This window comes from Diadema antillarum, unplaced genomic scaffold, assembly GCF_040938485.1.
Source record: "Diadema antillarum isolate AM-2024a unplaced genomic scaffold, OU_Dant_1.0 seq00000322_RagTag, whole genome shotgun sequence".
NCBI lineage: Eukaryota > Metazoa > Echinodermata > Echinoidea > Diadematoida > Diadematidae > Diadema > Diadema antillarum.
The window spans coordinates 438,892-457,961 of NW_027271341.1; the positions used below are offsets into that span (position 1 = coordinate 438,892).

The 19,070-nt window shown below is 39.0% G+C and overlaps 1 protein-coding gene across 1 annotated transcript in view; it reads right to left on the bottom strand.

Moving 5' to 3' along the window:
* Positions 1 to 13,810, bottom strand: part of LOC139730617 (mitochondrial 10-formyltetrahydrofolate dehydrogenase-like) — a 52,648-nt gene extending 38,838 nt beyond the window's left edge. The window contains exons 1-4 of the mRNA XM_071641473.1: positions 13,475 to 13,810; positions 10,130 to 10,271; positions 9,421 to 9,655; positions 4,519 to 4,684 (exon numbers count right to left, since the gene is read on the bottom strand). Coding sequence (XP_071497574.1) covers positions 4,519 to 4,684; positions 9,421 to 9,655; positions 10,130 to 10,271; positions 13,475 to 13,540 — 609 coding nt within the window. The 5' untranslated portion in view covers positions 13,541 to 13,810. The remainder of the gene's footprint in view (positions 1 to 4,518; positions 4,685 to 9,420; positions 9,656 to 10,129; positions 10,272 to 13,474) is intronic.
* Positions 13,811 to 19,070: the final 5,260 nt, after the last annotated feature.

The following is a 19,070-nucleotide window of genomic DNA, read 5'->3' on the forward strand; positions in this document are numbered from 1 at the left end:
TATTGTCCCCTAACGTGAAGTACCAGTATGTGGGAGGCTGTTATGATACATTTGTAAGTGTGTGTGTGTGTGTGTGCGTGTGTGTGCCATTTGTTTCTTTAAAGGTGCATTTCGTGCTGATGGCATGGTGCCAAACACAATATGTAGTTGATCATCCACATATTCCCAAATTGTACAGCAGCCAGTACAAAATAATGGAAATGAATCCAATATGATGAAAAGTTGCTGCATGGGAAAACCTGCCAATGGAAACTTACAATTTTATCATACTTAGGAATAAAATTGAAAACATGATATAGCCTGCTCAACTTGCCCTTCAAAATGAACTTTTTTTTTCAAATGTGCTATGTAAACTTAACTGTATAACCCTTTGAGAAACCTTTTGACCATTAAAGCAGTTTTCACGAGCTTCCAAAATTTCAAACCAGAGGATTTTTCTAAATGTCTGAAGGCTTATATTTATGTCACTTGCCCTTCAATACCTTTTGCAAAAAGTTACCAAACTGATGACCAGAAAGTTTGAAACCTCTTTCACTCTTAGCCAAGAAAATTTCAGATGTGGAAGAAAGATGTTAGTATTGCTGACCTGTGTACCATAACAGACATCTTACTTTGTGAAAGCACAAGTGTGTCTGCCTTTCCTTGGTACAGAATGCCACCTGCTCCACTTCTATTCAATAATCCAGTTACCCACCTTCAGAACCAATCGGTTACTGCTTTGAGACCTACATTTGTACTGGACTTCAGCAATTTACAATTGTACAATAATGACTGGAACAGGCTAAAGATTATTTTTCAACACGCAGAACATGACAAAAATGTGTTTGTCGCTATAAATGTCATAGAAGTGTACATGATGTTCACTCAGATGGTTAGCAGGGCTACCTTGGAAAGGTCATCAGCATTTGATGTACTGTGAACTTCAAAAAGGTTATTTTGCAGGTCAAATGAATGAAGTTTCTTCCAGTGCTGCACTTTTCAAAACTATGGGACTGCTGTGTCCTTTTTATCGCAATTTCGTTTCTGGGCATCATAGCACACTAGTACTTGTTGCGGCGGATATGATACATGTAGGGTTAAATTTCTCATAGTTATATATCACATGGTTTACTCTAATACACACATTATGGGTTTCATGTGGAGTGATAGGTATGGGCCAATACTAGCCACCACTTAGACCCCATTTACAGTGAGCGAAAAGGCCCGGCCGAGCCCGGCCTTCATTTCAGTGTAAATGAGCAAAAGGCCAAATGCGGGGCCAAAATTAGCCGCGCATTTGGCCACGCTCTGGAGGGGCTCTCGGCCGCGGCCGAGGCGCCGCTGAGCCCGGCCTTTTCTCAGAGTAAACACAAACTGGGCCAAATGTAATACCAAATTTAGTCTGGCTTCCAGACCCTCTGCCCGTACTATTTTGATATTCAGGATATTAATCCCCTCAACGTCGAAAGCTAGTATAGTTAAAGGTAGTTTTGTCCTGCAAAGAACTTTTCCTTCGGCAAAGGCCTTTGGACGAAGGGTGGGGGTTCCAGTCAACGCGAAGCGACCCAACGCTCCCAACGCACCCTTTCGGCAAAACCGGGGGCGGGCTTTGGACGAAGGGTGGTGTTCCCATTAACGCGACGCGCCACCACCCAACCCACCCTTTTGGCACAAGCCCGTTTACAGTGCGGGGCTGGGCTGAGCCGCGGCCGAGCCCGGCCTCAATTGCAGGGCTGAGCTCCGCAATTTTGTCTGTTTACAGTGCCGGGCTCTTAATTCAAACCTTTCAATATTTTGTTGCAGTGGCACCCTGCTTGTAAACGAACGCAAGTTGGTATAGTCTGGTTTCCAGACCCTCTGCCAACTGGGTGGTGGTGGTGTTCCCATTAACACGACGCACCACCACCCAACCCACCCTTTCGGCACAAGCCCTGTAAACGGGGTCTAAAACAGGAGGACTGCTTTTAAAAGTGAGAGAAATACTTGTCACCTCCCTCCCCCTTGAGCACAGGCCACTGTAGTGTATCCAACTGGTGTCTCAACAGCAACAATAGCATACTGATGAAAGGGCGATGACGCTATGTATTTTGTGCGTCTCCATCAGTCTTTCCATCCCTGAGATTTCTGCCCTGAAAAGCCTTGTTACTACTGCTGTACAGTTGTGACAATGTTGCACCAAATCAATTGGCATCTCTTGGATTTACTTTTTGTCTTCTTTTTATTACAAATAACCTCTATCATAATCAATTATTAAGAACAAGTAAATGGTTGTAATGCCCTATTAGCAACAAGAACAAAACCAAACACATTTCTGATCCCACTGTAATAACTGCAACTTTGAATTAGCTCTCAAAGAATGACGGATATATAAAATAATTTCCTCGCCGAGTCTGGAAATGAAATAATATGTACCGTACATTTAACTGATAAGATTCAAAGTGCAAAACACTTCTCAATGTCATATCAAATTTAATACACAATTGGTTTTTATCTTTTGAAACCAATATGTTTTGCCAAGGATCAAACAGGTTCATAGTGTTACCATGCATGGAAAACTAAATTTCTCATCACTGAGACAGGTCATTACAGAGTGTGGCTCTTTGTGATCTACAGAAAACTTTGCAACACTGTACACACAGCATTCAACTCCCTAACCAATGGCTCATTTTTGATGAATAAATCCTGCTAAAAAGATGAAAATGATCATCTCGAACAAGACTCCTCATAAGCTGAACTCTAATCTCTGTTGTTGTTTTTGATTGTTTTTTGTTTTCCCAGAGGTGAGGAATTATAGTAGTATACATGGCCACACCAGGGCTATCAGTGAAGTATATTCCTCATTCTCTAAAGTACAACATGAAAATAGCCCTCCCAATTCTGGATGTAGAGATGAAGAAACTGGAAAAGTTTTATCTATTCACTCGCATTCACTCAATTCACTTTTGTCATAATAAGTAAAACAGAAAAGAAAAAACATAAAACATTGTGTAGATCATTCTTACCTTGCAAGATGATAAGGCGCTGAAGTTAAAGATTTTGAAAATAGTTCATTTATTGAATAATCAAACCAGAAGAAAAACTAAAGGTACAAGGTATGTGTGGTACATTTTGCAAATTTTGCAGTTGACTAATACTGGTGAAATTACAAGCTCATGAAAACATTGCCTCTTGTAACACAAGGGCGCTGTATTTGTACATTGTAACTTAAAGGGGATGGCTAGTAACTGATCAGTGGGAATCAGTGGGAATGCTGGGGGATGATTGTTCCAATCCTTGTAGGATTCATTTAAAAGTACATTATATATCTATTGTTGTGTGAAAATTACTTGCTTCAGAATGGTCTCATATTCAAGTAATGTGCAGTTTAATGTTTCCCAAACGCCCCATCACTGTACAGGCATGCTAACCTGGGAAAATCACTAACTTTCCTCCTGAAAAAGGATGTCCTTTATTTCTCGTTCCATCACTGTGGGTTTTCAACCACAAATTCAACCACTTGCAAAATTGTCTTTCATGTCCAAATTCATGAAATATAATACTCATAAAATATGTGGGAAACACAGTAACTAGCACACACACACACAAACACACACACACACACAAAAAAAAACCCCCAACTACAAATGTCGCTACGGCGAGTGGTATGCCTCCGCCATAATGCATGATTCTCCTTATACAATGTAGGTCTATCGTACATGTGGACAATGTGTGATGACAGTTTCACATAATTGGCAAAATATCAAAATGACATGTTTGTCACAAATTATATGTTGAATATTCATTTTCTTTGACCTTTGACCTACAATGTAGGTTTAATTGTAGGTTTAATTGGACAGAAGGACAGAAGGATGGACGGACAGACGGACAGACAACCCGAAAACATAATGCCTCCGGCACCACTTTGTGGCGGAGGCATGAAAATAATGTACATGCTTGAAATATGACCTTAATCTGCTACAAGTTGAACTCTAATCTTGTATATGATAGCAGAAAAACATTTAATTTTTGCACACACACATCTTATGATTAAAGGGATGGTACAGTATTGGTGGAGATGAGAATGGGATTTTAACTTTTTGCGAGATACCAAGAAAACACTTAAGAAATAGTACAAAGCATACCATTTTAAGAGGAATTCAAAGTTTATTTGATGAAAATCGGGTTTGGAATGACTGAAACATCCAAAAACAAAGTAAAACAAAGCGATCATAATAAAAGGTGGGTCCCACACTTTATTAGTATCGCTCTGTTTTGGACATTTCAGCCATTTCAAAACCAATTTTCATCAAATAAATGTTGATCCCTCATGGAATTACATGCTCTCTCATATTTTATAAGAGGTTTCTCATTATCTCACCAAAAAATGTTAGAAACCTAAAATTAGGTCTCCACCAAAACTACACGATCCCTTTAAGATTGCACTAAAAAACAAGTGTTTTATCACACCTATTTTTATTCATTTATTTTTTTTGAAGTGTGAATGCTTGGTACAGGTTTGCTACATTGTATCACTGATAATTCATAGCAGTGCAAACTCACCATGGCTTTGATTCCCTCAGGGTATAAGAATCGGTTGTACAGTGTGTCCACTGTGTCATTAGGGTCAACATCAACTGACTTCTGGAGAAGGATAGGGCCTGTATCCAGACCATCATCAGCCCAGAACACTGTGAAGCCTGCTTTCTTGTCACCACACATAAGGGTCCTGTGATGGTAATGTAACGACAATGAATCCATATGTTGCAATTTGATAAAACTACCAATATAAAATATTGTATGACAGATTCACTTGTTGTATATATGATATACAGAAGTATACATTGAAATGAACTTATCTGGATTTAAAAACCTTCAGGAAAAGGTAATCACCAGCAGATCCATTTAACCCTGAAAGGACTTTTCCTTGTTAGGCAGGGCAAGAAAAATCTGTCAGCAGACAGTATCTTTGGCAAGTCCAAAGAAGGTAAGAAAATCTATATTTCACTCATCCGAGAAGGCACATAGTAAGTTTTAGGTTAGCGTAAGGGCTACTTTTCTTTTATCTTTTCTCTTTACAGGAAACTACAATAATATGTGAATGCATATTATAGGATTGCAAATGAGATGAATGTCATACATCTCATTCATCTGCCTTCACAGAGTCATAATATTGATTTGACATGGCTTAGAAGGGGCGCAGCATTTGTAGCAGTGGCTCCAGTTGGCACTATAATACAAAGGCTATCAGTGTTTCTCTATTCTCAACATTGTGCATGTCACTGTCTTGTCATAAGCTCCATACACTTTACCCCGCAACATCAGGACAACGTTCGGAGAACAAAATTTCTTGCTTCGGGGCAACAAACTGCATGAGAGAGCGAAGGGTACCGTTTTAACAGACACACACCAAAAACTTTCTCCATGTAGGGTTCCATAACAACCTACCCATTCATGCATGAAGGGGGTATGGTTAAAATCTTTCAAGTAATCAGTGTGTGGTGTGTCATTCTGTCTGGACCATTACACATACGTGTTGAGTGTATCACAGGAATGTTACCGTAAGAGCATTTTAACAGAAGGGTTTTCATGGTAATGTCGGGATGAGTACCTTAGCTGGCTAAGTAAGGTAGAATTTGTCAAAAGATACTACAGCTACAGCAGGGCTTCACACAATTTTTGTTCACTTGCCCTTTAGGCTAACACATTTTTCACACTTTCATATCTTTACTTACTTTTAACTAAAAAAACACAAAAAACATTAAAATCATTACTTCTCATTGATCTCAACCCCATGGCTTGTTTATGGCATTTGAAGTTTGTTATTTTGAATTAGGGGTCACAAGAGCTGCAATCTAACTGAATTCAAATATTTTCTCAACAAAGTGGACAGAACAGACAGGTGGACATTATGATGATTCTTATGGATGTCTCCAAACATTCTTTCAATTCTTTTTATTTGTGAATCTCTTTCTCTATATCCCCGTTCCACAGAGATTCTCTCTCATCGGTCACTCATCAGAAGCAAAGTTTATCGCATCCGGCCATCTACAAAAGAGTATCGGATTGCAGTCTGATGAATCCGACTAGTGTTGGTTGCCTATCGGGTCAGTGTCAGACATGTCGGGCAGTGATCCGATGAGGCAAGATTGTCCGATGAGGATCCCGCATGACATGCCTGACACACACCTGATAGTTGACCAACCAAGTTGAATTAATCAGATTGCGATCCAATACACTTTGGTAGGTGGCCGGAAGCAACAAGCATTGCTTCTGATGAGTGGCAGGTGAGAAAAAATCGTGGTGGAATGGGGGTATTAGATCATTAAAAGGAAATGCTGAAGAGGAGGGAACCCTGGTTCCCTTGCCTGACGGTGGTGATGACGTTTTCTCAATATCCTCGAGCAAGGTATTTATTTCTGTCAACTCATACTAAAATACCAGTACCCAAAACTTTTTATATCTTTCTTGACTGACATGAAATTCTACTTGCACCAGGCATGCGCTCGTGTTGAGACCTGGCTCTAGTAATACTGAACTATATATCACAATATAGTAAATAAAACAAAACAAAAAACAACAAAAAAACAAAAAACAAACAAACAGTGTGACATTATTCCCACTCAGCAAAGAAAAAAAGGCATTTAAGTCAAAATCCTGAAAAAACATAAATCCAATGACATCATCAAAAGATGGAGAAGACTCCATACATGTGGTATACTGTAGGTCTTAACAAAAATGACAATCTAATCCAAAAGAACATGACAAACAAGACCCTGTACTGAAGTTATTTCTTGTCTGAATGGATGGTACAGTTTGTATTCAGATTGTCATTCCAGAAGACTATCTGAACTTTGGCCGCCCTGGGTATTTTTTTTTCCCCCCTCCCTTCAAAAATACTGCACATCCCTGATACAAATTAGAGTCTAGCATTATCTTTCTACCTACACTGCATACAACGTAAGCACAGTAAATATTTGGTTATCAAACTGCTTGTCTCGCACAAATATCTCACTGAAAGACACTGCCTAATACAAACAGTGATAGTGGTGACCTTCTGTAATGTGCAGGGCTCATTACAGGACTTGTGAAATAGGCTGATTCAGCATTATTGCTTATACATAAGGAAGGTTCTTACAATGAGACACCATTTAAAGGGGATGGCTAGTAACTGATCAGTGGGAATCAGTGGGAATGCTGAAGGATGATTGTTGCAATCCTTTTGGATTCATTTAAGAGTACGTTATATATCTATTGTCGAGTGAAAATTATTTGCTTCAGAATGGTCTCATATTCAAGTAATGTGCAGTTTAATGTTTCCAGGTTAGCGTCCCTGGTCAGTGACGGGGCATTAAGCTGCACATTACTTGAATATGAGACCATTCTGAAGCAAATAATTTTCACACAACGGTAGATATATAATGTACTCTTAAATGAATCCCACAAGGATTGGAACAATCATCCCTCAGCATTCCCACTGATTCCCACTGATCGGTTACTAGCCATCCCCTTTAACATGAAATCAACTAGAGATGTATGGTGAAAGTATCCTACTTTGATTTGCTTTAAAACAGGGGGCCAGGCATGCTGATGAACATTTAAATTTCTTCAAATTTATTTTGATAAAACTAGTCAAGACAAACAACCAGACAAGTGACTACATTGTACCACTAAACTTTTAACAAATGTAAGTCATTAGAATCATAAGGGAGCAACCCATGCCTAAAACACATTGAAATCATATCTGTTAGGCATATTAGAGGTAATCACAAAGGTGCTTCCATTGATATGTAGAATATTATTGTTTCAGGACAGATACTTATGTCCCAGTCACAATGTCGGCGATCTGTCGGGGATTAGTTTTGGCCGGGGGTCGTCGTAGAAAATAAAGAATCCTTGAACAATCTTAGCAATAATCCTAATAAAAGTGGAGCAGTCACATTGTCTCGAGATTTTTTCAAGGATTTTGACCTGGTTTTGTCGAAAAATCGTGGGATTAGCCTCCGATTGCCTCCGATTGCATCAGAGGCGATCGGAGACGATATCTGCGATCGTCTTTTGGTGCTCCCCTTGGCATCTTCAAAATCTTCAAAATCTTCTGTCACAGCCTCCTGCAGCAAGAGCGTCTCAAACTTTTAGCGATCCGGTCGGAGGCGCCCTTATATACACGGCGATTTACTACGATTCCACCGTACGAATCGTCGGAGACGATCACAGAAAGCGTACGAATCGTCGCAGGGCGCCTCCGATTCAGTCGGAGGGCGCCGGAGACTACTCGCAGACATTGAATCTCAACCTGAATTTCCAATCCCACACAGAATCTTGCGACTAGTCTCAGATTATTCGGAGGACGCCTCCGATTAATCGGAGGGCATCGTAGGTCATCGGATATTGTGTCTGGGATGCCAAAAATGGGTGAAAAATCTTGCGAGCAATCTTGCAATTTTAAGTTCAAAGTTAGGGACCGCGACGGGTGTGGCGATGCCTAAAAAATCTGCGACAAGCCGCAGGCGTCCGGAGAGCGCCTCCGACGGGTGCAAAATCGTGAGATCTGTCTCAAAATTTTGTTAAAATTTCCCGGGTTTTACCCATCGCCGACGCATCGCAACTGATTTGTGACTGGCCCATAAATAACTAGACCACATACCATTTAAGAGAGAATACGTGACTGCCCTAGGTATCCTGCTTCTGGGCTTCAGAGGTGGCCATTTGTACTTCTTGAGCTACGTGTACTTTATATCCATTCCCTCAAAATGATCCTACCAATATGATCATATCCTCACTAAATGTTTAACGTAAGAAGTTTTATAAGTGATGGATAGACATGGGCGTATGCAGTGGCTGAACTGAGCCTGTGGCCCAGATTAGCTACAAATACCCCAAACAAAAAGACAAGACAAAGAATAACAAACAAACAACAAACTGTAAGAACATCCAATTTCTGCTTCTAAGTTTTCTCCATATCTGTGTGTTTCTTCTTCTTTTTTTTGGGGGGGGGGGGCGAGTGGGGGAGGGGGGTTGAGATTTAAAATTATCCTTCTTTTAAAAAATCAATAGGAACTGATGAATGCTCTTGACAATGCAATATGTCTGAATGGGATGATGCATTTTTCTGACAATTGCGATACAACTTTATGACATTCACTGCACCTAATATACAATAAAACATTTTTTTTTTAAGCTCCCATATTACGTCTCATCCTTACATTGCTTGGTGACTGTACTTGCAACACTGCCAAAAAAACAAAACAAAACATAATGGGACAGAGGAGAAGATAAGCAATAAAGAATATTGGTTTAACAGGCAACTCTTGGTCACAATATGCAATTCCTTACAAACACACAAAAAAAAAAGTAGAAAAGAAGAAAAGATGACAAAGAAAAGGCTGTACAAACGCAAGAAAAATTGCATTGTTTCTCTGAAAGAACTTCAGTACAATGTAGATGATTTAGATGTTAACTTACCAATTGATAGCAGATGCTCCTCTGTGCCTGGGCAGGAGAGAGGGGTGATAAATGATAGACCCATGCTTTGGGTTGTCTATCACATTCATGGGTATGAACTGGCTGCAAAATGGAAGCACATTTAGCTCAGCGCCACACTCTTTGTAGGCATCAACAACTTCAGCAATTGGTTGGCCTTTCACTCTCCATCTCGGGAATTTGAACACTTTTGCCCCATCACTCTCTGCTGTTGCAGCTGGAAAAAGAGAGAAAGAAAAAAAAGTTAAACAAGGAGCAGACAAACTAAATTTGCCAGAGATGGTGTTATGTTACGATGCACCTGATGCATCTTCCATGTACTGGTAGCTGTTCCTCTGTCAACATAGTAGAGGAATAACAAACCACAATCATTACTAATATAAACAATATATTTCACCGTTTTTTTTTTTCCTTGCCATGTACGTTCCAATTACTAATAATCACAAAATAGAAAGAAGCTCACAAGAAATAAAATTGGAACATCCAATATCATCACATTGCACTCCAGGCCCCTACTCTATAAGCAAAAAATACGCTGTATTACGTGAGGAAAAAGTTTCAAACCATTATCTGTTGGTGGCCTGTAAAGATTAGGAACTATAGATTTGCCTTGCAGTTTAAAATTTCTTGTTTTCCATACATGACATAATACTTCCCACTTCATGCTGAAAAAAAAAAATAACGAGCTCACCGAGTGGGTCAGGCCTTCCTTTGACATCAGGAATTGTAAAAACACCAACAATTTCATGGCCATCCTTGCGAAGGAGTTTGTACACTTCTTCACCAAACTGGCTCTGACCAATGATGGCAATCTTCATCTTGTCTTGGAGAATCTGCATTTAAAACATATTGGAAGAGTGCAACTGTTAGTTTCCACAATGTTCTTTCCCCACAGACAGGCTGATTTTCACTGTGGTCAGTTATATACATTGGGAGACCTCGACTATTCTCAAACTTTTAGATGGAAGCATGATATGTGACCCTTTTCATGCATGTTTATTAAACTTGTACACCATATTACAAGGATCCCTTGTAAATAGATAATAAATACATTATGTTGGTCTAGTGGTCATCCAAGCCAAGCATTTCGTCTTCATGACACTCCACCTGAAGTACAAGCTATCTAAAATATCTTGATATTCTGGAGTGCTGCAGGCCCATGGATGGGGGCATCAACCCCATTTGAACTAACTATAATCCCCTCTAACATTTTGACTCGCAAAAATTACAGGTACCTCGAATCAAGCATACATGGGCCCAAAACTTTGGAATAGCCTGCCAAAATCTCTTTGACAAGCATTTTCTATTGATGACTTAAAGAAAACCTCAAGACCTTCCTTTTTAATTCAAATTGACAATTGTTTACCAGCATGTATATGTGTACACATTGTTTGTTTATTATCTTCTGTGATACTCTGTTGCAACGTGATACATATATGTACTCTGTTCTACAGCGCAATGAGTATCTTTTTAGGTAGAATGAGCACTTTATAAGTCTCTCTATCATAATTATTATAATTATTTCTGTGAAGTTAAGAGGAAATCCAGCCCTCTGTTTTTCCAAGATAACGTGTCATCAACTAAAAAAATTGGCTAATTTGGGGTACTTTGACCTCATACCATTGATTCTTAGAGAAGTTTCTGTAATCTTTGCTTGCTCGCAGTTTTTATTGTGCTCAGCTTTGAAATTTGATTTCAGACCTTTGAAAAGAGAACTTTATCTGTTTTATAAGTTGATTTTGATTTTTAAAAAGTCAAACAAGAATATAGATTTAGCAAGCCACGTTTTAGTGGAATAGGAGTTTGCTGACAACTTAATGAGTGGTTAAACTTGTTTCCGTTTACTGTAGGTACAGCAATACACTGATATATGAATAAAAAACAAAAATTGTGCATCTATCCATTCATTCAGTCGGTGCACCAGGACTTACAGTGCATGTCTACACATTTGTTCCTATACTAAACTGTACTATGTAACACCCTGATAGATCCTTGTCATTTGATTGGTCATTTGCTATTGATCATTCATCCCATTAAGTCATCATTCGTGCAATTGTGGCTCCATTTACATGTACCATGTAATCTTGGATCCATGTGATTTGCTCCACTGCACGCACGCCAAGAGCCCAGCACACTACGCATGTAAAACCCTTGCGTTTGAAGTGTGTACTGTAAAACGAGGAACATTCACGTGCATTTTAATTTTGCGAATTTCGCGAGCAAGACTCATGAAAATAAAATGCATGCAAAAGTAATTGTCTACACTGTATGCATTGCATGCCAGTGGCAATTCGCAAAAATTTCATGCCACGAATAAATCATGTTTTACAGTATGTGACAGCGCAAAGTACTCAGTGAGCACTCTCTCGATCTCAGATCCCGCACATTCTCTCTTATTTCTAAATTCTTAAAACATCAAATAACAAGAATCTATTTCAGGTGTTATATAAAACAAATAATTGGTGTTTTCCATTCATGCAATCAACAGAAAATTTCATTCAGTTAAAGATGAAATTATTGATCCATTCAACTCGACTGTGCCTCATTGAATGGATCATTTCATCTTTCACCTCGTGAAATATTCTGTCCATTGCATTCACAAATTCATTATTTGCATACTATCATACACCTTGTGAAGGGCCCTGTCACACTGCCCAAAAGTGGCGTAAACGCATGAATCACGTAAGAAATTTGAGCCTTACGCGATACATGCGTGATTTCTGCATTTCATGGGTTTGTCTGATGTGGAACCTTCTTAGTTGTTCACCGATGTGCGCTGGATCGTGCTTTACAGCTCAAAACTCGGCTTCGCGTAAAAGTTTACATATTGCACTGTTCTACGTAATTTTTGTGTAGTTTGCATAGTTCTTACGCAAACAATGCGCGAAATATGCGTGGAATGTCCATGATCGTTCGCGAAAATGTTGCCGCTATCGCGTTCATGCGCGATTCACATGCAGTTCATTAGTGATAATGCACACATTATGCGTGGTTTTCCGTGGACCTCCTCAGTCGTCACGCACAACCATGAATTCACCCTATTTGGGGCCTTTGCGTGCCTATGCGCTGAAAGTGTGTGTTTTGTTAGTGATTTTTGCGTGATCTTTCCGTAGTTCTTGCGCAATTCATCGGTGATTTTCATTGCGTAAATCAGCGAAAATTCTCGACGGACAAGCATGCACAACCAAATTTCTTGCGTGATTCATGCGTTTACGCGACTTTGGGGCAGTGTGACCGGGCCTTTATGTGCTGCATACAAGTATACATATACATACATGTATGTCACACTCATGTCTGGATCAGAGTTGATATTTTTGAGGACTGTAAAATTCGCGAATGGCATCCAACTTTTGAAATTCGCAAAAGTAAAAAACCTCACAAAATATATTACATACATGTATGCTGGTTAGCATATCACATATTGCAGTTGTATGTATTGTCAAAATCATTTTTCTTTACTTTTTTATCCTTCTTCCTAACTTTTCACTGAAATGAATTGAAATGAATTGAAAAGTAAAACAAAAATTATCAATGTCCATTTCAACCAAAACAAACATTCAACCTCAAATGTAGCAAAGGCACAACCACTATTCACACATTCTTACACATCTGGAAATCCATGCCGTCAACAGACCCAATACTAATTAATTTCAGACAAAAATCTCATGACAACTCCCAGTGCAGTGGTTAGTTTTTCGCTTGCTCCAAGTCTTGGTGTGGGGATACTGCCTTGATAGAGTTGAAGATAATAAATGTACCCCTTGCAATAATCATAGTACTATCACTAACCCGATCAAACCCTCTGGCCTCAACAAAGTCACCTAAATTTAACAATTTGATAATCATCATATCGTCGCTAAACTAATTTATTTCGTTTTTGCTGGCAAAGGGCAGCCTTCACCTGCACATGCATCCTTCCATCCACGCATGACCGATACACGTGTGAATAATACTAACAATATGTTATAGTTAGAAGGGTTAGCTAGTTAGGGTTAGCGCCGTACAGAGTGAACAAACCAAACACACTCGAGCATACCTTCGACGTTGAATACTGTCTCATAAACCTGCTAGTTATGCCCGTTAGTCTGCTAGCAGACAGCATCTTTACACTTTGCTGTGTCGTAGTAAGATATCCTTCGCAAAACCGTGAAAGCAGATGAATTTATCTGGTGCAAAATGATAAAGAGCACATCAACGGGCGTGTATGGCCAGCTGGTCTGAGAGTGCGCTAGCAATAATGGAAAATTCCAAGATTGACCATGGGCTCGCCCGGCTGCCTTCCAGCTCCCGGTACTGGTGGTATTTTCAAGCGACGCAACGTACACTTGGTACTTCCACGCACGTCGTCCAAGCTCTCGGCCTCCACGCACGACAAGCCCTGCGCAATGCGATTACGTACCAACTTGTATTGTACTAGTATGTGATACATGGTGGATACACCACACAAAGATGCTGCGGACGCGCACGCGACGTGGGTACTCGGCACAGAACTCTTACACATAAAGAGTTCTGTGGTACTCGGGGGCATGTAGCGACCCCAACATTGTAACATTGTGGTTGTACAACATGCTGCAAGCTCATTTCATATTGGTTCTTTTGTGATTTGAGCATAAAACGTACATTTAGCACGCTTAAACTGGTACTAGATCTGATTAAAAAATAATCCGTTACAGCAAAGACAAAAATATATCATATGAAAAAAAAGGTACATATAGACCTACGTATGTGCGAATGTTTCCCCTCTACAACCTAGTGGAATAATCTGGAGGTGTGTACCCTATAACGTATGTAAATAAAGCACTTTTAAATACGGGCTGTCAGCTGTTTTTATATTTTGCATTTCCAAACTCGATTATGACTGCCGTCGCTGCCTTGCGCTGTGACTGCACTGTGAGTAGTGGTCCGCTGACGTCGCGGTAGTCAGTAATTTCTCAGTTGCATGCGCATGCATGCATGCACTGTGTTTACAAGTAGTATTTTCATACGTCGTCATGTGATTGCGCAATGCTGACGATTTTAGTTTGATGGCATAGGGGATTAGATAGTAGAATCAGAGATTCCGCCTCCTTGGGCAAAGCTACAAAAACACTGTTGCCTACTACTAGTCTGATTTCTAACGACTTGGGTTAGTGATTTTGCTATGAGTTTTTCTATGATCACAATTACACAGCAAAACTAAAAATGTACCTGGTAGGTCTATTCCTTTATAATATTAATGGAACATGGGTTTCTACTGATTGACATTATGCCTGCATGTCTAGCAATCAAGAGGTCGTTCTGCACATCCACCCAAACCTAATTATGTAGGCCTATGTCCATAATTCTTATCAAGGCTACTACTAAAACACTAAATAATCCACATTAACCACATTGTCTTTCCACTGATGAAGGGCAAATTTTCAAAACAGTCGCAATAAAAAAAAAAAAGATGTAAGAATCGCAATACACTGTACTAATGATTTACTATTAATCATAGCTAGCTTAATGAAATGTGATAAAGGCGACTCCCATTATAACCAGGTCCTTTGGAATGTCAGTTTTCTTTTGTTTCGAAAAGTCATTATGACCAAACAATAAAGTATAATAAAGATACATATAGGGCCTACATAATACCTTTGTGACCTGATTTTTTTTTTTTTTTTTTTTACATGGTTACAAGTTTTGTTACAGGAGTGCACTCTGTTGTTGAATCATGGATACCACTAGCTCCTTAGTTGAATTGAAACACACAGTTACTGCTTATTGAATAATATAAAGACATTTTGGCATTGGTAGAAACTTCTAAGAATGAATTACAATATAGTTTGTCAAGTCCCATCAAATATTCCATGCAATATTGATTGAGTGCAAGCTCATACAGTAGTCTCTAATTTTTCCTCCTATAGTGTAAAATGATGATAGTTATTCATGATGATAATTATTAGAGTATTGAATTTACTTAAAACATTAATTTAAATGAGATACACTGTATATGTAAGATGTATTACAATTGTATGAATATAACGGTTATCATTTTTATTTTCTGCAGCAATCTTTGCAAAACATTTTTGTTTCATGCTATTTGTAATTTGTCACGCATATGTTGTTCTTTGAACAATTGTTATCTGTTTGCATCTCTATATCTCAAACTATACTCATTCTAATACAGTGTGTTACAGAAAACGTGTGAATATGTACATGTAATGTTTACCTGGAAAGTGCCAAGGTCTAATCCTCTGTTCTGTTCTCTGTTCCCACATATTCAAGGTATAAATAAAATTCTTGCAATAGACAAGAGAGGAAAATCACATGATTTACATATATAGAGGTCTTACACTTTATACTCTGCATTGCGAACACCCATTGGGACCAATATGTTGGTTTCTTTTCGTGCCTGATCTATGCATCTCTCTAATACAATAGATTCCCGTTATAACGAAATCCTCAGACCGGCAGTTTTATTTCGTTACATCGAAATTTCGTATATGTATATGTAATTTGTTATATGTATTTCTAGTTTCTTCGTAATGCGCAAATCGAAATGAAATGAAAATTAGGCCCTCATAAAAACCTAATAGTTTTCTATAATACGCACATTTCCGCATGTTAGTTTTTTATCTTTTAATCTGTGATATTTTCATCTTTCAAATAAAGTACTCCGCTAAAGCGTGTTCCAGAGTGTTTTTAAACCATTTGCTGTTAAAATTGTCAGTTTTACACTGCCTTTTGATTCGCTGCTCCAATTCTGGGTACACAAATTAATTGTTGCCATCACATTGAGAGAAAGAGCGAATTGCAGTAGGGGCAAGTATTTTTAGATGTGAGATACGAGAGCGCTAGTCGTGATTATTGATGCTCTCTTTTGTCAAAGCACATGGGTAACACCTGTAGTTGAACGCATAACTTCTCGGCGGTGCCACGCATGACTTCAAAGGAGAGCAGTAGTTGTCTCTCCTTCTCTAGCACCTCCCTGGTCACACAACGCCGTGTTTCACTACTCAGTATTTTGCTTTGTGTAGTTTGGGCAGTGTGACCGCAAAATTCTTTGAGAAGTTATCAGCTAAACTTCCTGCATGCACTTTGGGAGTTTCTCTCTTCTCATGTAGAGATTTGCAAAACCTGACACTTTCGGGCTTTGAAGTCTATCTGCCACTTACCTTGCTACTCAGCTAAGGTATCAAGGCCCCTTGCAGCTTTTGTGCATCTTTCACACGTGACACCTGATAATAACTAATGCAATCAAAAGGCTCAATTTAATCAACAGCCATCAAGGGTCAAAGCTATTGATGCTCCTTTGGATGGCCGTTGTGCCCGTGGTCAAAGGTGTGCTCTTTTCCTTTTGGCCATCCTGCCCCTTTTCTCTTGGCTGTCGTTTCTCCATCAAATCAGACATAAAAGGCCAAGATGAATTTATTTAGACTTACAGAAATGCGGTATTGCTATTCAGACCTCTTAACGAAGAATCGAGAAATAAACCAGTAATGCATTATTTCGCCAATATATAAGAAAGAATGAGTTTATTGAGCAACTCAAATTTTCGGTGGCCTCCACCTTCTTCAGGAGTCGAGATGGATTACTGGTTTATTTCTTGATTCTTCGTTATATTGAAGCCAATACGTGAATTCGCAATAAGCATAAACAAATTATAGACCTCTTTTTATATATATATATATATATATATATATATAAGTAACAAAGCTGCAACAAAGTTCATGCTGTATTCACCAACGGTTTATTTCTTCACACAAATTTTCGAGCGTCTCGCCGCCCTTTCTCAAGTGTTGATACTGAGAGAACAATAACAAAATTAAGCCATAACAATATATTGCGACACAGAATATATTACAATCACAAAAGCACAATAATTAGAAGTCAAACAGAACATCCAGTCGCACAACACTTCAACAAAACAAATCACACACTAACAGATCTGCAATGTTGCATTTTATACAAGGACATGGAAGCATTTGAAGAAAGACACGTGAAAGAACTAAAAACAATCATCCGCACACGGAGCTTCCAGGGACAGGGCATGAACATAGATCTATCATGGCTCACGAACTACACTTTTTACAAGTAGGTGCGCCGCTTACTGTTGTATGTTCTCCCGTTTACCCCGCTGCAATAGATCTTATCATTATATTGCTTGAGTGATACAATGCTGACGCTCCTTTTAACCATTTCTTGGAACCAGTCTTTTTTTCCACTCCGAGACGTATTGTGACGTATCTATTTAATCAAAAGAAGAAAAATATGATTTTTCACGTATTTCATATTCATGCTATAGTCTCAGATTATTTAAAGACTATCTACTCACCAGAATTTGGAAGTTAATGTATGTGTATGCTGAAGTTTGAAAGGAATAGTAAACTGCTTGCACATATTTTGCATAACCATCAGTGTGACGATTCAGTTTGATTTTAAAAAATCGAATGTTTATATTAATCATAATTTCAGATTATGTAAAGATTATCTATACACTAGAATTAAAGTTAATTTATGTGTATGTTGAATTTTGAAAGAGATAATGCACTGCTTTTACATTACCACCGCAGCTGTGTATTCAGAGAAATTACTTCTGTATCAGTCGTGCCAAGTTTTTTCATGTATGCTTTACCTTTGTATACTCATTGTCATTTCATTATGACGTAACATTGCACTGTTGCCAGGATGCGCGCTGGGTGTTAGGATGCCTAGCATTGATGCGTTAAAGCGCGCATCCTTGGTAACACGGTTGCTATATATTGTTATGGCTTAATTTTGTTATTGTTCTCTCAGTATCAACACTTGAGAAAGGGCGGCGAGACGCTCGAAAATTTGTGTGAAGAAATAAACCGTTGGTGAATACAGCATGAACTTTGTTGCAGCTTTGTTACTTATCTTTTTATCTTGCCAACACGTGGACTACCTTATCAACATATATATATATATATAAACGTATGTGTGTGTCTGTCTGTCTGTCTGTCTGTCTGTATATTGTAATTCTGGTACCAAATTGCCTTACATTGCACTACTTGTCATTTTAGAACAATATGGCTTTGGTGTCCTTTTGACCAGAATCTTCTACCCTTTAGAAGTGACCTTAATGCCCTTTCGAAAGGGCTTGATGATGCACCTTGAAATTTGGGGGTATCCAAGGACACTTTGCCCCGAGCTGACATGGCCTGGACCTTCAAAAATCTTATTTGGAGCCCTGCAATCATCAGCGAACAGTCAGCAGGTGGGGAACAGTCCAGCTGGTAAATCATTGATAAATAACAAGAAATACAATGGTCCGGTCACCATACCTTGTGGGACCCCTAAGTCCACTGTGACCCATTCTGATTTGTCCCCTTCTAACACCACCCTTTGTTTCATGTGGGTTGAATATTCTTTGATCAACCTCAGGGCTGCCAACACTGGAAACTAGTTGAGAGTGAGACTCCCATAGGCCAATCACTATAATTTAGCAGTCAAAATGAGTGAGATCAAGAGAAATGCGTGCAAATGAAATAAAGTTTTAGAGTGAGAAAGGACCAAAATGCGTGAGTCTCGCGCTCAATCCGTGAGAGTTGGCAACCCTGCAACCTGTGTGGAAACCTTGTCAAATGGCTTTTAGAAGTCCATCAATAAAGTTGACCTGCTTCCTGCATTTGATAAATCTACAGGTCGTG